The sequence below is a fragment of the Channa argus genome, chromosome 12 (genome assembly GCF_033026475.1).
Source record: "Channa argus isolate prfri chromosome 12, Channa argus male v1.0, whole genome shotgun sequence".
NCBI classification, from domain to species: domain Eukaryota; kingdom Metazoa; phylum Chordata; class Actinopteri; order Anabantiformes; family Channidae; genus Channa; species Channa argus.
The window spans coordinates 12,945,987-12,961,911 of NC_090208.1; the positions used below are offsets into that span (position 1 = coordinate 12,945,987).

Here is a 15,925-nt window from a genome sequence, read left to right on the forward strand (position 1 = left end):
CACCTCTTCTACTCTTTGTTCCCTTTCATTTTCCTCATTCATCAACTCTTCAATGCTCTCCTTCCATCTTCCCATCACACTCCTGGCACCTGTCAATACATTTCCATCCTTATCTTTAATCACCCTAACCTGCTGCACATCCTTCTCATCTCTATCTCTTTATCTGGCCAAACTGTACAAATCCACCTCTCCCTCCTTAGTGTCCAACCTAGCATACAAGTCCTCCTATGCTCTTTGTTTGGCCTTTGCCACCTCTACCTTCACCTTACGCTGATTCTCCCTGTACTCCTGTCTACTCTCTTCAGTCCTCTCAGTGTCCCACTTCTTCTTAGCTAACCTCTTTCTCTGTATACACTCCTGAACTTCCTCAATCCACCACCAAGTCTCCTTGTCCACTTTCCTCTTTCCAGATGACACACCGAGTACCGTACTACCTCTTTCCCTGATCACATTAGCTTTAGTGGTCCAGTCATCTGGAAGCACCTCCTGACCACCCAGAGCCTGTCTCAGTTCCTTTCTGAAAACATTCTTCCCACTTCATCATCTGTTCTGCCTTTGTCCTCTTCATCTTCCTCACCACCAGAGTCATTTTACACACCACCATCCTGTGTTGTCTGGCTACACTCTCCCCTACTAATACTTTACAGTCACTGGTCTCTTTCAGATTACAACATCTACAACGAAGATGTCGTCCATCGGAGTGCTTCTACGTCCGCTCTTACATGTCACTATGTTCCTGCCTCTTCTAGAATAATATGGTTACTACAGCCATTTCCATCCTCTTTGCAAAGTCTAACACCATCTGTCCTTCTGCATTCCTGTCCTGAAGGCCAAACCTGCCCATCACGTTCTCATCACCTAGGTTCCCTTTTCTTACACGTCCATTGAAATCTGATCCAATCACCACTCTCTCACCTCTGGTGATGCTCTGCATCACTTCATCTAACTCACTCCAGAATTTCTCCTTTTCTTCTAACTACCTGTGGGGCATAACCACTAACAACACTGAACATCAACAATAACAACACCAACATTCAAAGTCCTTACTGTCAGTCCTACATTCTTAGCTTTCCTCTTCTCTCTCTGCCTACGAACACACCTTCCTCCTCTTCGACCAACATTAGTCCAATTTCCACCGGTACCCTGTAGGTCAACAGCACCGGTGGGGGTTGTTGTTAATCCGGGCCCCGACCGATCCGGTATGGAAGTCATTGTCATGCTTCGCATTTTTTATTTGACGTGTTTTACGTTGGATGCCCTTCCTGACACAACCCTCTGCATTTATCCAGAATTGGGACTGGCACAAGGAGACACTGGCTTCTGCCCCCTTGCAGTTACATTGGTCCTGTTAATGATTACCACTTACAAACTTTTATTTTCAGTCCTTCCATGCAGCCATCATTGATGTTCATAAAAGCAATGTAATGTCTGTCGTTATGTACAAGAAGAATAAATAAAATGCCATGCACTGCAGATTACCCAATGGATGGAAAATGATAAGGAAAATGTTGTTTCTCCTAGACAAATTAAGCTTGTTAACCCACGTATAGCATATTGGATGGCTGGAAAATGCCAGTCATGAGCTACAACTAAGATCTAAAACCTAACTTTTTTGACCTGCAAAAGTATTAGTTGTTTGTACTTTTATTTGAGTACTCACTCTGTGACACATAAGGAAGTCTTTTTTAATTGCGCATTAGACTGTGATTAGCTTCCAAAATATTTGCTTTGTCACAAATCAACCTCTACGGGCATGTCTTCAGGTTTCTTCAGGTAAAGAATCAGGACAAAGTAGGCAAATTTAAGCCAACCACATTTTTGAGTAGTGGTGGATTTAAAACAATACTATTAACTATTATGTGTCCTGCATGGTGAACGAAAGTAAACTCTGAACATTTTGTCTGCATCACAAAACTTTGGTTTGGTATGCAGGGCAACCTAAGGCGGGGAAAATGCACGAAGGTCCTTCCCACAACTATATAACAACTTTGTTACCACATCAATCGTTTGCTCTTTAGAAATGTTACCAACAAAATATGTGCCTGTTTTGAGTTGGAACACACCTTCCCACAAATAGATGGCTTTTGTCATTACATGACATCAATGAAACCTGCCACAGCTGTGTATTTACAGTATTGGATTTTTGACAAGCTTGTGGATGAAGGAGTGGCAGAGCTTTGTTTTTGTGCCATCTTCACCAGTCACTGAATAATATAGCATCCATATACTACAGTTCATTAACAAAGTAAAGAATACGTCTCATTTATAATAATAAAACTACCTGGTCTGGTTTACCTAAATGAGATGTCATAGATGATAAACTATAGAATTTAATATCAACAAACACCAACATTACATCACTTAATTAAGAAAGTACATGCCACTTGTCTTTATCAACAAACCTTATTTTACTCTGTAAAACAAGCAACAATATCACCATCCTCAGTTTAAGATGTTGATTACAGTATCAAATCAGTACTGCTGGCTAAAGATTGGTAGAACAGCTGTACAGCTACAAATCCACTCTTGTCAACAAGGAAATACAGACAAAGCTCTGTCTTTCCCCAAAGATATCTGATCCAAGACAGTGAACTCTTCTGGTAAACAAACTGATGTCCACCCTTTACTGTTATATACTGCAAAAGGTGACTCTGAAACATTGGACAAAAAAACACAGGACAAGCTTTCCAAAAATTATCTTTGTTCCACATTAAAATTAAAAATTAAGTGTATGGTTTAAAAAATCTTACAGTGTCCTTCATGGTCTCCTGATAAGGGAGTCCTTGGATTGGTGCAACATCCACAATTGGTGAATTGTGGATTAGTCCAAACCTATGATTATGCATCCTTTATTCTATTTATGACCCCTCAAATTACTTTAAGTAGTTTACAAAGCCCATTTTTAAAGCTCCCAGGTATTCATTATTGTACATTTATAGAAATAGTGAATGGATAATGATTTCACATTACTTGTAACTTAGAAAGCTGGTTTTTCATACCTCCCAGTCAGTTATGAAAGTCCATTCAACCAAGTGATTTGAATGGTAATTTATTTTGTGTCAGTTACTTTATCACTATAAAATTCTAACAAAGGAACAAAGTCATATAAAGTCTATAAAGTATATAAAGTAAAGTCATATCCTGCAAATGACACAGCAGAAATGAAAATTATAAAGATAAATGTAAAAACACTACCAAAGTAAAAAGTAAAAGACTCAGTACAGAGCAGAGAAAAAGGAAAAATTGACACAATTTAGAAATGTTCCTTGCAGCCATTTCTAAACAAATGATGTCAAAATTATCAGCTAAAGATATATATATATATATATATATATATATATATATATATATATATATGCAGTACATATTCATACATATACATATACACACACACACACATATATACACATATATATGTGTGTATATATATATATAAAACACATTAAATATATATATATATTATTGTACCCAACATCTGGAAGAAACTGTGTCCATCAGCTGAGAGGACATTGATTCTGATGAGCAGGAACAACCCCGGATCCATCATGGCACAGCCTGGCATGAACTGGCTGCTGCTTGTCACTGTCTACAGGGAAAAAGGAAAAAATGCTGCGATCTTATAGTGTTCTTGATGGTCCTTGATGTCCTTAAAGTCAAAAGACTTTAATTGGTTTACAAATCGCATTATTTTTTTCAAAACTCATCTGTAGCCATCTTTGTCTGTTTACAGAATGGACAATTACGTCACATTGCTTCTAACTCACAAGGCCTGTTTTTTATTCCTTCAAGTCGGTCATTAATGTTCATCAAAGTGATTATAATGTTTCTCATAACGTTTGTGTATAACTAAATTTGACTTTAATGTACCAGGAGGCTTCCTGTTAAGATGCCCAATTAACCTCTACAGGATCCTTTCGATGTTAAGGTGAAGCAGTTCTACAGTCCTACAAGAAGAGGATAAATAACAAGGAACAGCGCTCGAAAAGGCCAACACCAAATGAAAACAACAGGGAACACTAAGCCTTTCAGGTAGTGGGCCACAAGTTTAGAAAGGAGTGTATCTGAGAAATATTTACACTAATGCCTTATTTTTTGTAATGGGCATCAACAAGCATAAAGACTTTTAAGTTTACTGTAAAGTAGTCTTTTACATTGTATGCACCTCTGTCAGTCAACGTAGTATAATTGACCTACTAGCTAGCTCTTCTATGCTGAGACAAAATATTGAATAATGTAAAAAGAAGCTAAGTAATAACAAATTTAAAGAATACAGAATGCATCACTGGTTGATTGAGCAGTTGTAAAATATGAAAGTGCAAATGCCAAGAGATATTATTAAAATGCACATTATCCCATGTTTAATTTCACACACTGTTTAAGTTCACACAGATGTCTTTATTTCTTGTTCTTGCTTTTTTTATAAGCTGCTTGCTACTCATGGATATCTCATTACCATGGATTGGGAATTCATTTCTCTGTCTTTGGCAGGTGAGTTATTTAGATAATATCAGTTGCTGTTTTGGTAAATGGTGGTGCACTTTTGGTATAGCACTTTTCCACCTATTGGCACTCAAAGCGCTTCTTATTCACCCATTCGCGCTCACAATCACACACAGACACACACACATACACTCTCATACACCGATGGGGGAGCTGCTATGCAGCTGGCCAACACTCACTGGGGTTCAGTGTGACCAGAGGAGCCAGGGATCAAACCAACAACTGTGAGATTAGTGGACGACCGCTCTACCCTCCTGCGCCACAGTTGACGCAAATATATTGGGTCAAATACTACAGTACAGGCAAAGGCCATTAGAACTGTGTGTCTGACACTGTGATCTGCAGCACAGGGGTTTATTTTTCACTTATTTGAACACAGGCTACATAACCATCTGTCTCAAACAAGCTGCACATGGCTAATTTACATTCAGGCGAATGTAACTCCAAATGCTATTTCATCAACAGCTGAATGTACGTAATGTTACTGATTGTACAAACACAAAGTTCTCACTTAAATTACAGGCAATCTGAACACTTAGTAAACAATTTATGCTCACCTAGCTCTAGCATGAGTGAGTCAGTCTTTTCAGTCAGTTTTTTTCACTCACATGTGATGTCCTTTAATTCGATCCCTATTCTCCTTTCCTGTCCCAAATATTAAACAGCACCTACTCATATTTTCTGTGGCTATTTCTTGCCAGCATTACCCATCAACCCCGGAGCTTGAAAGAAGCTTACCTACTGCCTCCAATTCCGTGTCTATCCGTCAAAGCACTGCCTCTAATAGAGTTGATATAAGGAAAAACATAGTATTGGTTCCACATTTCAGTAGGTTTGAGGTTGACTCATATTTTAGTGCTTTTGAGCACATAGCTGCTTTAAATTGGCCAAAAGTGATTCAGTCACCGTTGCTTCAGTTTAAATTTATTTGTAAAACACAAGCTACAGTAAATGCCCAGTTTGTCTAACGAGCACAGTCTAGATGATCAAACTTTGAAGAGAGCCTATTGCCAAAAAAATAACCACTATGATAAAAGACAGAATTTGGACATTTGTGGCTTTTGTGGGCGAGAAAAAATGTTATGTTAGATATTCAAGTCATGAGTTTGATGATTTTGCTTTAGAATCTTAAAAAGTGTTTGCTAGAGTTCTTAGTGGTTTTAGTAAATTAACATTTGTATTAAATAGATGTACTTTAAATATTATTTTGATGAAAAAAGGCATTGTTTTAAGTCTCTATCTTAAGTTTGTACTTAAATGTTAAAGGGCTATTCTATCCTCCCTTCCCCAGGCAGGTCTGTGCACAACCTGACCCACCTCCTACCTGTATACAAGCCCCTGGTTCAAAGGCAGCCCCATAGGATGGGCAGTTCTGTTTTTGGGGAGGAGCTGGACCCTCTGTGTGTTGTGGCTGAGAGGACACAGTTGTCCAGTTTCCTTTCAATCCACTGTCTGCTGGCTGCACTGAGGAGCCATTTCGGCCAGAGACTGATCACAGTCAAGTGCTCCACAGCGAGCACAGAGATCCTTTCACAATTAAACTGTTCAAGTCATCCCCAAATGGACAATTAGTATTGTTTTTATTTATTTTATTATTTTAATTTCATTTCTTTTTTAACTCCTTTAACTGTGTTTTTTCCTATTTATTGATCATTGATTTGTATTTCTTTATATTCTTGGTTTTGTGGATGTTCTTTTTCCTTTCATTTTCCTTTATTGGGGAGAGAAGCAGTAACAAGGCAACACAATTTACCTATGTGATAAATAAAGTTGTTGAATAAAAACCAAGAATGACATCAATCCCACAAAGAAGTAACTGATAAAAGTGTATCAACTAGTGAATCATCCTGTTGTGTATGGGGAAAGCAAATTTAAACATAGGTCATCATAGAACTAAACATCTTGGATAGTAAAAATAGTAATATTAGAAAGATATGATTTTAATTATTTTATTTGTGCAGGAATACTGCCACTCTGGATAAGCAGACAAGCAAAAAGCATTTGTACCAACTCAACCCTCTTAGATAATAGATTATTAATCCTCGATAGGAAAAGGTTGTGGTTTCAGTTGCTGTTAGACATTATATGCATGCCCGTAATGTTCTGCCTGCTCAGCACAGGCTTTCAGGACTCTGGGCCGGTTACTGTCAAGACCCTCAGCCTTGTTTTGTGCTTCCCCTGGCTACTAGAAACACACAGTTGGATGAGGGGGAAGCACATGTTGGTAGAAATGGCAGGAGGAGATCGCAGAGTACTATTGTTAGATAGATACGTTACTAATCCTGAAGGTTCCCAGTTGTTTTCTGTAGTGTACATAATGTGTGGTGTAGGGTAATGTAATGCCTGTTTCATGACAATAAATAAGGTTCAGCTGGCAGGAAAGGGGGCTACACTCATTGTTACATGTTTATGTCAATGACTGGGGCCCAGCTTAATTCTATGATCCCTATAGTAGGAGAGGTTCGTAAACTTTTAAAACCTCAGCCTCAGCAATGACATTGTCGGCCACACCTACTGCCTTAGACCTCACAGTTAAAAGAAGGCAACATTCCACTTTTAACACAAACTAATGGTGCAATGTTTCGGGGCTGTTCACATCACTTACAGGGTTTATTTATGCCATTTTTCGTTTTTTTAAATCACAACATTGAACCATGGTCAATGTCATTTGTGTTTTTGAAAAACGAATTACTTTAAAAGAACAAAAAAGTCTCTTTTGGGTGAAAGTAAAACTTTATCTCTACAAATGATTCTAAATTTGTTTATAAAACAAAAGCTAATTAATCACCTTTGCAAAGTAAATCACCAAAATTACTGCAGTCAATTGGTTTTTGAAGTCACAGAACTAGTTACTCTAACAAAATACTACACCATGAGACAAAAGAACAAAGAAGAACAAGCAACTTGGAAAAATGAGTATTAAAAACTACAAAACAGGGAACAAATACAATAAAAATATACAAAAACAAAATGGACAGTTAAATAAAAAAAGAAAAAATTATTAAGTCTTGTTGAGGTCACTAATGGTCAGTATTGTAGTGTATCTTCTAGTAACCTCAGTAAACCAGTGAATTTACTTCTATCCTAAATTTAGATTCTGTGTTACCGTTAAAGGTGTGATGTTTCTGCCACACCTGTTTTTTTTATTTTTTTTATTTTTGGTGTAACTGGTTTGTCCTTTGACTTGGCATACACTTTGAAAGAGGGAGATAACTTTAAAATACATGTGCACTCATGTAAAGTTTGTATAATCAAATAATATAATAAATTATAGTAATAATGTAGTCTAATAATCCCTCCAGTATTGTGATGACTTTTTGGCCTGCTGGGTAGCTTAAAGTAGTGCTTTTGTGAATAAATTCTGTGCAAATTGGCAGCCATTATTTTGTACTATAAACTGAAAGTATTGCATGTTAAGTATTGTAATCGGCTGTGGCTAAAGAATGAAAATAGTGCAAAACATGGAAACTTGCTAAATTTATGCTGGAAACATTTTATGACAGTAGCCATCTCCAAAATATAACCATGTTATATGATTAAGCAGATGACATCTGTGTCATTGTACATATGGTCCATAGGTATCTTGCATCTATGGACCTATGATCCAGTTAGTTCACTTCAGTGGAAGACATTCAAATGTTGTTTGTGGCTTCATTCTTCACAGACTGACTCACTGATATCAGTCACATGGTTTGACCCAAAAGCAGATATATTAGAATGCAGCAGCAGGTGCATCACATTAAATTCACTGAGGAACCTAAGGAAATTTTTAATATTGCTTGAGGTAAGTGAATTTTTGTGTTTATATTATATATGTATTTTTACTAAACTGTTATAGTTAAGTGTTCTTTGCCTGATTTTTTATTTTGCCTTTTTACGTTATTGTAACATAACATTTTTCTCCCTCCTTTATTCTGATTTCCTTTATCCCGTAAGTATAACAAAAAAAGAATAGCAAAAGAAGTTTAGAAGTTTATCATATGTATCTATTATATATTACAGCTAAATGAAAAAATGCAAAAATAAAGTTGTTTTAATTTTAACATTATAAAACTATTATAGCCATCCTACGTTCTTCTATTGAATCCTATTAGCAACATGAATAAATAAATAAATATGTGTAAACGAAAGCAATTGTGTAAATTATTACATTTGTTGTATAATATTTTACTGCAGTGATGTCAAATTATATTATAAAAAGCTGTAAGACTAAAACCTAAGAGAAAAAATTGACAACTGGTAAAAAGTATTTGCAAATGTTTACGATTGGGGCTTTTTGAAATAAACTCCCCAACAACACTACACAGAAAACCTATACACATTTATTGGTGTAATGAAATCTTTCAATCACTATAGGTTTAAGAGCAGAAACAATGGGTTATGGACAAGTCTTGATGAGTTTGCTGATACTCATAGGTAAGTTAGTGATTACTGTAAAACACAAAAACATTTTTACCAGTTTTATATAGAAAAAAATGTTAATCGTTCTGCTCTTTAAAAACAGTGGCTTTAGAGCTTTCTACTAAAACAGTCACGGCTCAAACTACTACAGCTGCTCCCCCAACAACAACCGCAGCGCCAACCACTACAGCTGCTGGCTCAACAACAACCGCAGCACCAACGACTGCAGCTGCTGGCTCAACAACAACCGCAGCACCAGCGACTACAGCTGCTGGCGCAACAACAACCGCAGCACCAGCGACTACAGCTGCTGGCGCTACAACAACCGCAACACCAGCGACTACAGCTGCTGGCGCAATAACAACCGCAGCACCAGCAACTACAGCTGCTGGCGCAACAACAACCGCAGCACCAACGACTACAGCTGCTCTCCCGACAACAACCGCAGCACCAACGACTACAGCTGCTGGCGCGACAACAACCGCAGCACCAACGACTACAGCTGCTGGCGCAACACCAACCGCAGCACCAACGACTACAGCTGCTGGCGCAACAACAACCGCAGCACCAACGACTACAGCTGCTGGCGCAACAACAACCGCAGCACCAGCGACTACAGCTGCTGGCGCAACAACAACCGCAGCACCAACCACTACAGCTGCTGGCGCAACACCAACCGCAGCACCAACGACTACAGCTGCTGGCGCAACAACAACCGCAGCACCAGCGACTACAGCTGCTGGCGCAACAACAACAACCGCAGCACCAGCGACTACAGCTGCTGGCGCAACAATAACCGCAGCACCAACGACTACAGCTGCTCCCCCAACAACAACCGCAGCACCAACGACTACAGCTGCTGGCGCAACAACAACCGCAGCACCAACCACTACAGCTGCTGGCGCAACAACAACCGCAGCACCAACCACCGCAGCACCAACCACTACAGCTGCTGGCGCAACAACAACCGCGTCACCAATGACTACAGCTTTGGGCTCAACAACAACCGCAGCACCAACGACTACAGCTGCTGGCGCAACAACAACCGCAGCACCAACGACTACAGCTGCTGGCGCAACAACAACCGCAGCACCAACGGCTACAGCTGCTGGCGCAACAACAACCGCAGCACCAACGACCACAGCTGCTGGCTCAACAACAACCGCAGCACCAACGACTACAGCTGCTCCCCCAACAATAACCGCAGCACCAACGACTACAGCTGCTGGCGCAACAACAACCGCAGCACCAACCACTACAGCTGCTGGCGCAACAACAACCGCAGCACCAACCACTACAGCTGCTGGCGCAACACCAACCGCAGCACCAACGAGTACAGCTGCTGGCGCAACAACAACCGCAGCACCAGCGACTACAGCTGCTGGCGCAACAACAACAACCGCAGCACTAGCGACTACAGCTGCTGGCGCAACAATAACCGCAGCACCAACGACTGCAGCTGCTCCCCCAACAACAACTGCAGCACCAACGACTACAGCTGCTGGCGCAACAACAACCGCAGCACCAACCACTACAGCTGCTGGCGCAACAACAACCGCAGCACCAACCACCCCAGCACCAACCACTACAGCTGCTGGCACAACAACAACCGCGTCACCAATGACTACAGCTTTGGTCTCAACAACAACCGCAGCACCAACGACTACAGCTGCTCCCCCAACAACAACTGCAGCACCAACGACTACAGCTGCTGGCGCAACAACAACCGCAGCACCAACCACTACAGCTGCTGGCGCAACAACAACCGCAGCACCAACCACTACAGCTGCTGGCGCAACAACAACCGCAGCACCAACCACCCCAGCACCAACCACTACAGCTGCTGGCACAACAACAACCGCGTCACCAATGACTACAGCTTTGGTCTCAACAACAACCGCAGCACCAACGACTACAGCTGCTGGCGCAACAACAACCGCAGCACCAACCACTACAGCTGCTGTCGCAACAACAACCGCAGCACCAACCACTACAGCTGCTGGCGCAACACCAACCGCAGCACCAACGACTACAGCTGCTGGCGCAACAACAACCGCAGCACCAGCGACTACAGCTGCTGGCGCAACAACAACAACCGCAGCACTAGCGACTACAGCTGCTGGCGCAACAATAACCGCAGCACCAACGACTGCAGCTGCTCCCCCAACAACAACTGCAGCACCAACGACTACAGCTGCTGGCGCAACAACAACCGCAGCACCAACCACTACAGCTGCTGGCGCAACAACAACCGCAGCACCAACCACCCCAGCACCAACCACTACAGCTGCTGGCACAACAACAACCGCGTCACCAATGACTACAGCTTTGGTCTCAACAACAACCGCAGCACCAACGACTACAGCTGCTGGCGCAACAACAACCGCAGCACCAACGACAACAGCTGCTGGCGCAACAACAACCGCAGCACCAACGGCTACAGCTGCTGGCGCAACAACAACCGCAGCACCAACGACTACAGCTGCTGGCGCAACAACAACCGCAGCACCAACCACTACAGCTGCTGGCGCAACAATAACCGCAGCACCAACGACTACAGCTGCTCCCCCAACAACAACCGCAGCACCAACCACTACAGCTGCTGGCGCAACAACAACCGCAGCACCAACCACTACAGCTGCTGGTGCAACAACAACCGCGTCACCAATGACTACAGCTTTGGGCTCAACAACAACCGCAGCACTAACGACTACAGCTGCTGGCGCAACAACAACCGCAGCACCAACGACAACAGCTGCTGGCGCAACAACAACCGCAGCACCAACGGCTACAGCTGCTGGCGCAACAACAACCGCAGCACCAACGACTACAGCTGCTCCCCCAACAATAACCGCAGCACCAACGACTATAGCTGCTGGCGCAACAACAACCGCAGCACCAACCACTACAGCTGCTGGCGCAACAACAACCGCGTCACCAACGACTACAGCTGCTGGTGCAACAACAACTGCAGCACCAACCACTACAGCTGCTGGTGCAACAACAACCGCGTCACCAACGACTACAGCTGCTGGCGCAACAACAACCGCAGCACCAACCACTACAGCTGCTGGCGCAACAACAACCGCAGCACCAACCACTACAGCTGCTGGCGCAACAACAACCGCAGCACCAGCAACTACAGCTGCTGGCGCAACAACAACCGCAGCACCAACGACTACAGCTGCTCTCCCGACAACAACCGCAGCACCAACGACTACAGCTGCTGGCGCGACAACAACCGCAGCACCAACGACTACAGCTGCTGGCGCAACAACAACCGCAGCACCAACGACTACAGCTGCTCTCCCGACAACAACCGAAGCACCAACGACTACAGCTGCTGGCGCAACAACAACCGCGTCACCAATGACTACAGCTTTGGGCTCAACAACAACCGCAGCACCAACGACTACAGCTGCTGGCGCAACAACAACCGCAGCACCAACGACTACAGCTGCTGGCGCAACAACAACCGTAGCACCAACCACTACAGCTGCTCCCCCAACAACAACCGCACCACCAACGACTACAGCTGTGGGCGGAACAACAACCACACCACCAAGGACTACAGGTGGTGGCGCAACAACAACCGCAGCACCAACGACTACAGCTGCTGGCGCAACAACAACCGCAGCACCAACGACCACAGCTGCTGGCTCAACAACAACCGCAGCACCAACGACTACAGCTGCTCCCTCAACAATAACCGCAGCACCAACGACTACAGCTGCTGGCGCGACAACCACCGCGGCACCAACCACTACCGCTGCTGGCGCAACAACAACCGCAGCACCAACCACTACAGCTGCTGGCGCAACAACAACCGCGTCACCAACGACTACAGCTGCTGGCACAACAACAACCGCAGCACCAACCACTACAGCTGCTGGCGCAACACCAACCGCAGCACCAACCACTACAGCTGCTGGCGCAACAACAACCGCGTCACCAACGACTACAGCTGCTGGTGCAACAACAACTGCAGCACCAACCACTACAGCTGCTGGTGCAACAACAACCGCGTCACCAACGACTACAGCTGCTGGCGCAACAACAACCGCAGCACCAACCACTACAGCTGCTGGCGCAACAACAACCGCAGCACCAACCATTACAGCTGCTGGCGCAACAACAACCGCAGCACCAGCAACTACAGCTGCTGGCGCAACAACAACCGCAGCACCAACGACTACAGCTGCTCTCCCGACAACAACCGCAGCACCAACGGCTACAGCTGCTGGCGCAACAACAACCGCAGCACCAACGACTACAGCTGCTCCCCCAACAATAACCGCAGCACCAACGACTACAGCTGCTGGCGCAACAACAACCGCAGCACCAACCACTACAGCTGCTGGCGCAACAACAACCGCGTCACCAACGACTACAGCTGCTGGCGCAACAACAACCGCAGCACCAACCACTACAGCTGTTGGCGCAACAACAACCGCGTCACCAACGACTACAGCTGCTGGCGCAACAACAACCGCAGCACCAACCACTACAGCTGCTGGCGCAACAACAACCGCAGCACCAACCACTACAGCTGCTGGCGCAACAACAACCGCAGCACCAACCACCGCAGCACCAACCACTACAGCTGCTGGCGCAACAACAATCGCGTCACCAATGACTACAGCTTTGGGCTCAACAACAACCGCAGCACCAACGACTACAGCTGCTCCCCCAACAATAACCGCAGCACCAACGACTACAGCTGCTGGCGCAACAACAACCGCAGCACCAACCACTACAGCTGCTGGCGCAACAACAACCGCGTCACCAACGACTACAGCTGCTGGCGCAACAACAACCACACCACCAACGACTACAGCTGCTGGCGCAACAACAACCGCAGCACCAACGACTACAGCTGCTGGCGCAAGAACAACCGCAGCACCAACGACCACAGCTGCTGGCTCAACAACAACCGCAGCACCAACGACTACAGCTACTGGCGCAACAACAACCGCAGCACCAACGACTACAGCTGCTGGCGCAACAACAACCGTAGCACCAACCACTACAGCTGCTCCCCCAACAACAACCGCACCACCAACGACTACAGCTGTGGGCGGAAAAACAACCACACCACCAAGGACTACAGCTGGTGGCGCAACAACAACCGCAGCACCAACGACTACAGCTGCTGGCGCAACAACAACCGCAGCACCAACGACCACAGCTGCTGGCTCAACAACAACCGCAGCACCAACGACTACAGCTGCTCCCCCAACAATAATCGCAGCACCAACGACTACAGCTGCTGGCGCGACAACCACCGCGGCACCAACGACTACAGCTGCTGGCGCAGCAACCACCGCACCACCAACGACTACAGCTGCTGGCGCAACAACATCCGCAGCACCAACGACCACAGCTGCTGGCTCAACAACAACCGCAGCACCAACGACTACAGCTGCTCCCCCAACAATAACCGCAGCACCAACGACTACAGCTGCTGGCGCGACAACCACCGCGGCACCAACGACTACAGCTGCTGGCACGACAACAACCGCGGCACCAACGACTACAGCTGCTGGCGCGACAACCACCGCAGCACCAACGACTACAGCTGCTGGCGCAACAACAACCGCAGCACCAACGACTACAGCTGCTGGCGCAACAACCAGCGCAGCACCAACGACTACAGCTGCTGGCGCAACAACAACCGCAGCACCAACGACCACAGCTGCTGGCGCAACAACAACCGCAGCACCAACGACTACAGCTGTTGGCGCCACAACAACCGCAGCACCAGCGACTACAGCTGCTGGCGCAACAACAACCGCAGCACCAACGACAACAGCTGCTGGCGCAACAACAACCGCAGCACCAACGACAACAGCTGCTCCTGCAACAACAACTGCAGCACCAACGACAACGACAACAGCTGCTACTCCAATTCCTCAGCCATACTCAAAAACACAAATGAGTTTCAAAACTAAAGACACATTTACAAATGAACTGCTAAATCTGTCATCCCCACAAGCTAAATCTCGAACTTCAAAGATCATTTCGCAAGTAAGTATCCGCTTCTAAAGTGAAACATTGTAAAACATGTCATTGGAAACCATTTGGTAGATATAATGTTAGTAATAATTAGTAAATTGTTCTTTTTTTATTTTTATGATTATCCTTTAAGTGTATAATAGTATATATATAAACCTCTATTTTAAAATAGAAATAATTTTAAAACAAACTACACAAGTGAAGAAAAATATGCTTATAAAATAAATGCACCTAATAGACATTTTTCTTGTATTTCTGCAGCTTGTGCCTTACTACAAATCTGTATTTTCTGCATTTTCCACGATGGACGTAATTGGATACAGGTAGTTTTCTATTGTTTTTCTGAGAGAATTTTAAGAACATTGGTCATTAAAATAAATAATGCAATATAATTGTGGCTTTCCTTTGCAGTAATGGATCAATCAACAACAGCTTGACCCTCGCATTCTCATCTGGGTCTGTCCCCAACCCCAATGAAATTGCAAAAGTTTTAATTACAGCAGCTGCAAACATCACAGACTTTACCATTGACATTACAACTATCTCCGTGAATGGCACAGGTAAGCAACACTAAATGCTGCCTTACTAAATATTTACAATGCTACACAACTGTTTGTTAAAGTAATGTCTTATTTGTTTTTATCAACCTTTACAGCAACATCAAGTGGAAAAAGTCACAGGATCAGTCTCATCACTGCGTTCTGTCTGGTGCTGCTGTCATGGCTGCTGACAAACCGTCAATAGTGTCAATGGTGATGCACATGTGAAATCCCATTAGAAATCACTGCTGTCACTGGTATGAAAAAGACTTTGTTCTCACTGAAAATCCAAGACCAATTTGAAGGACTGCAACTTTCATATGACTTGGAAAGACTTTGTAGATAAAATATCCAAAGTTGAACACACCATTTAACAAATACAGGCCTTTACTGCAACTTATCTACATCTCAGTTTCAAATCAAAAGCAAGTCCCTTACATGCTAAAATACATGAGCACTGTAAAGAATGA

At 44.3% G+C, this 15,925-nt stretch overlaps 1 protein-coding gene and 1 long non-coding RNA gene across 2 annotated transcripts; both read left to right on the forward strand.

Moving 5' to 3' along the window:
• Positions 1 to 1,753: 1,753 nt before the first annotated feature.
• LOC137137135 (probable cyclin-dependent serine/threonine-protein kinase DDB_G0292550) lies at positions 1,754 to 14,341 on the forward strand. Its single transcript, XM_067523073.1, has 12 exons — positions 1,754 to 1,773; positions 9,821 to 10,168; positions 10,307 to 10,498; positions 11,042 to 11,272; positions 11,681 to 11,974; positions 12,149 to 12,715; positions 12,812 to 12,988; positions 13,124 to 13,378; positions 13,451 to 13,666; positions 13,739 to 14,190; positions 14,246 to 14,253; positions 14,324 to 14,341. The coding sequence occupies exons 1-12, from the start codon at positions 1,754 to 1,756 to the stop codon at positions 14,339 to 14,341; spliced, it is 2,778 nt and encodes a 925-aa protein (XP_067379174.1).
• Positions 14,342 to 14,638: 297 nt separating this feature from the next.
• LOC137138282 (uncharacterized) lies at positions 14,639 to 15,470 on the forward strand. The gene is made up of 3 exons (XR_010915927.1): positions 14,639 to 14,928; positions 15,178 to 15,239; positions 15,328 to 15,470. It is a non-coding gene; the product is annotated as an uncharacterized lncRNA (long non-coding RNA).
• The last annotated feature ends 455 nt before the right edge of the window (positions 15,471 to 15,925 follow it).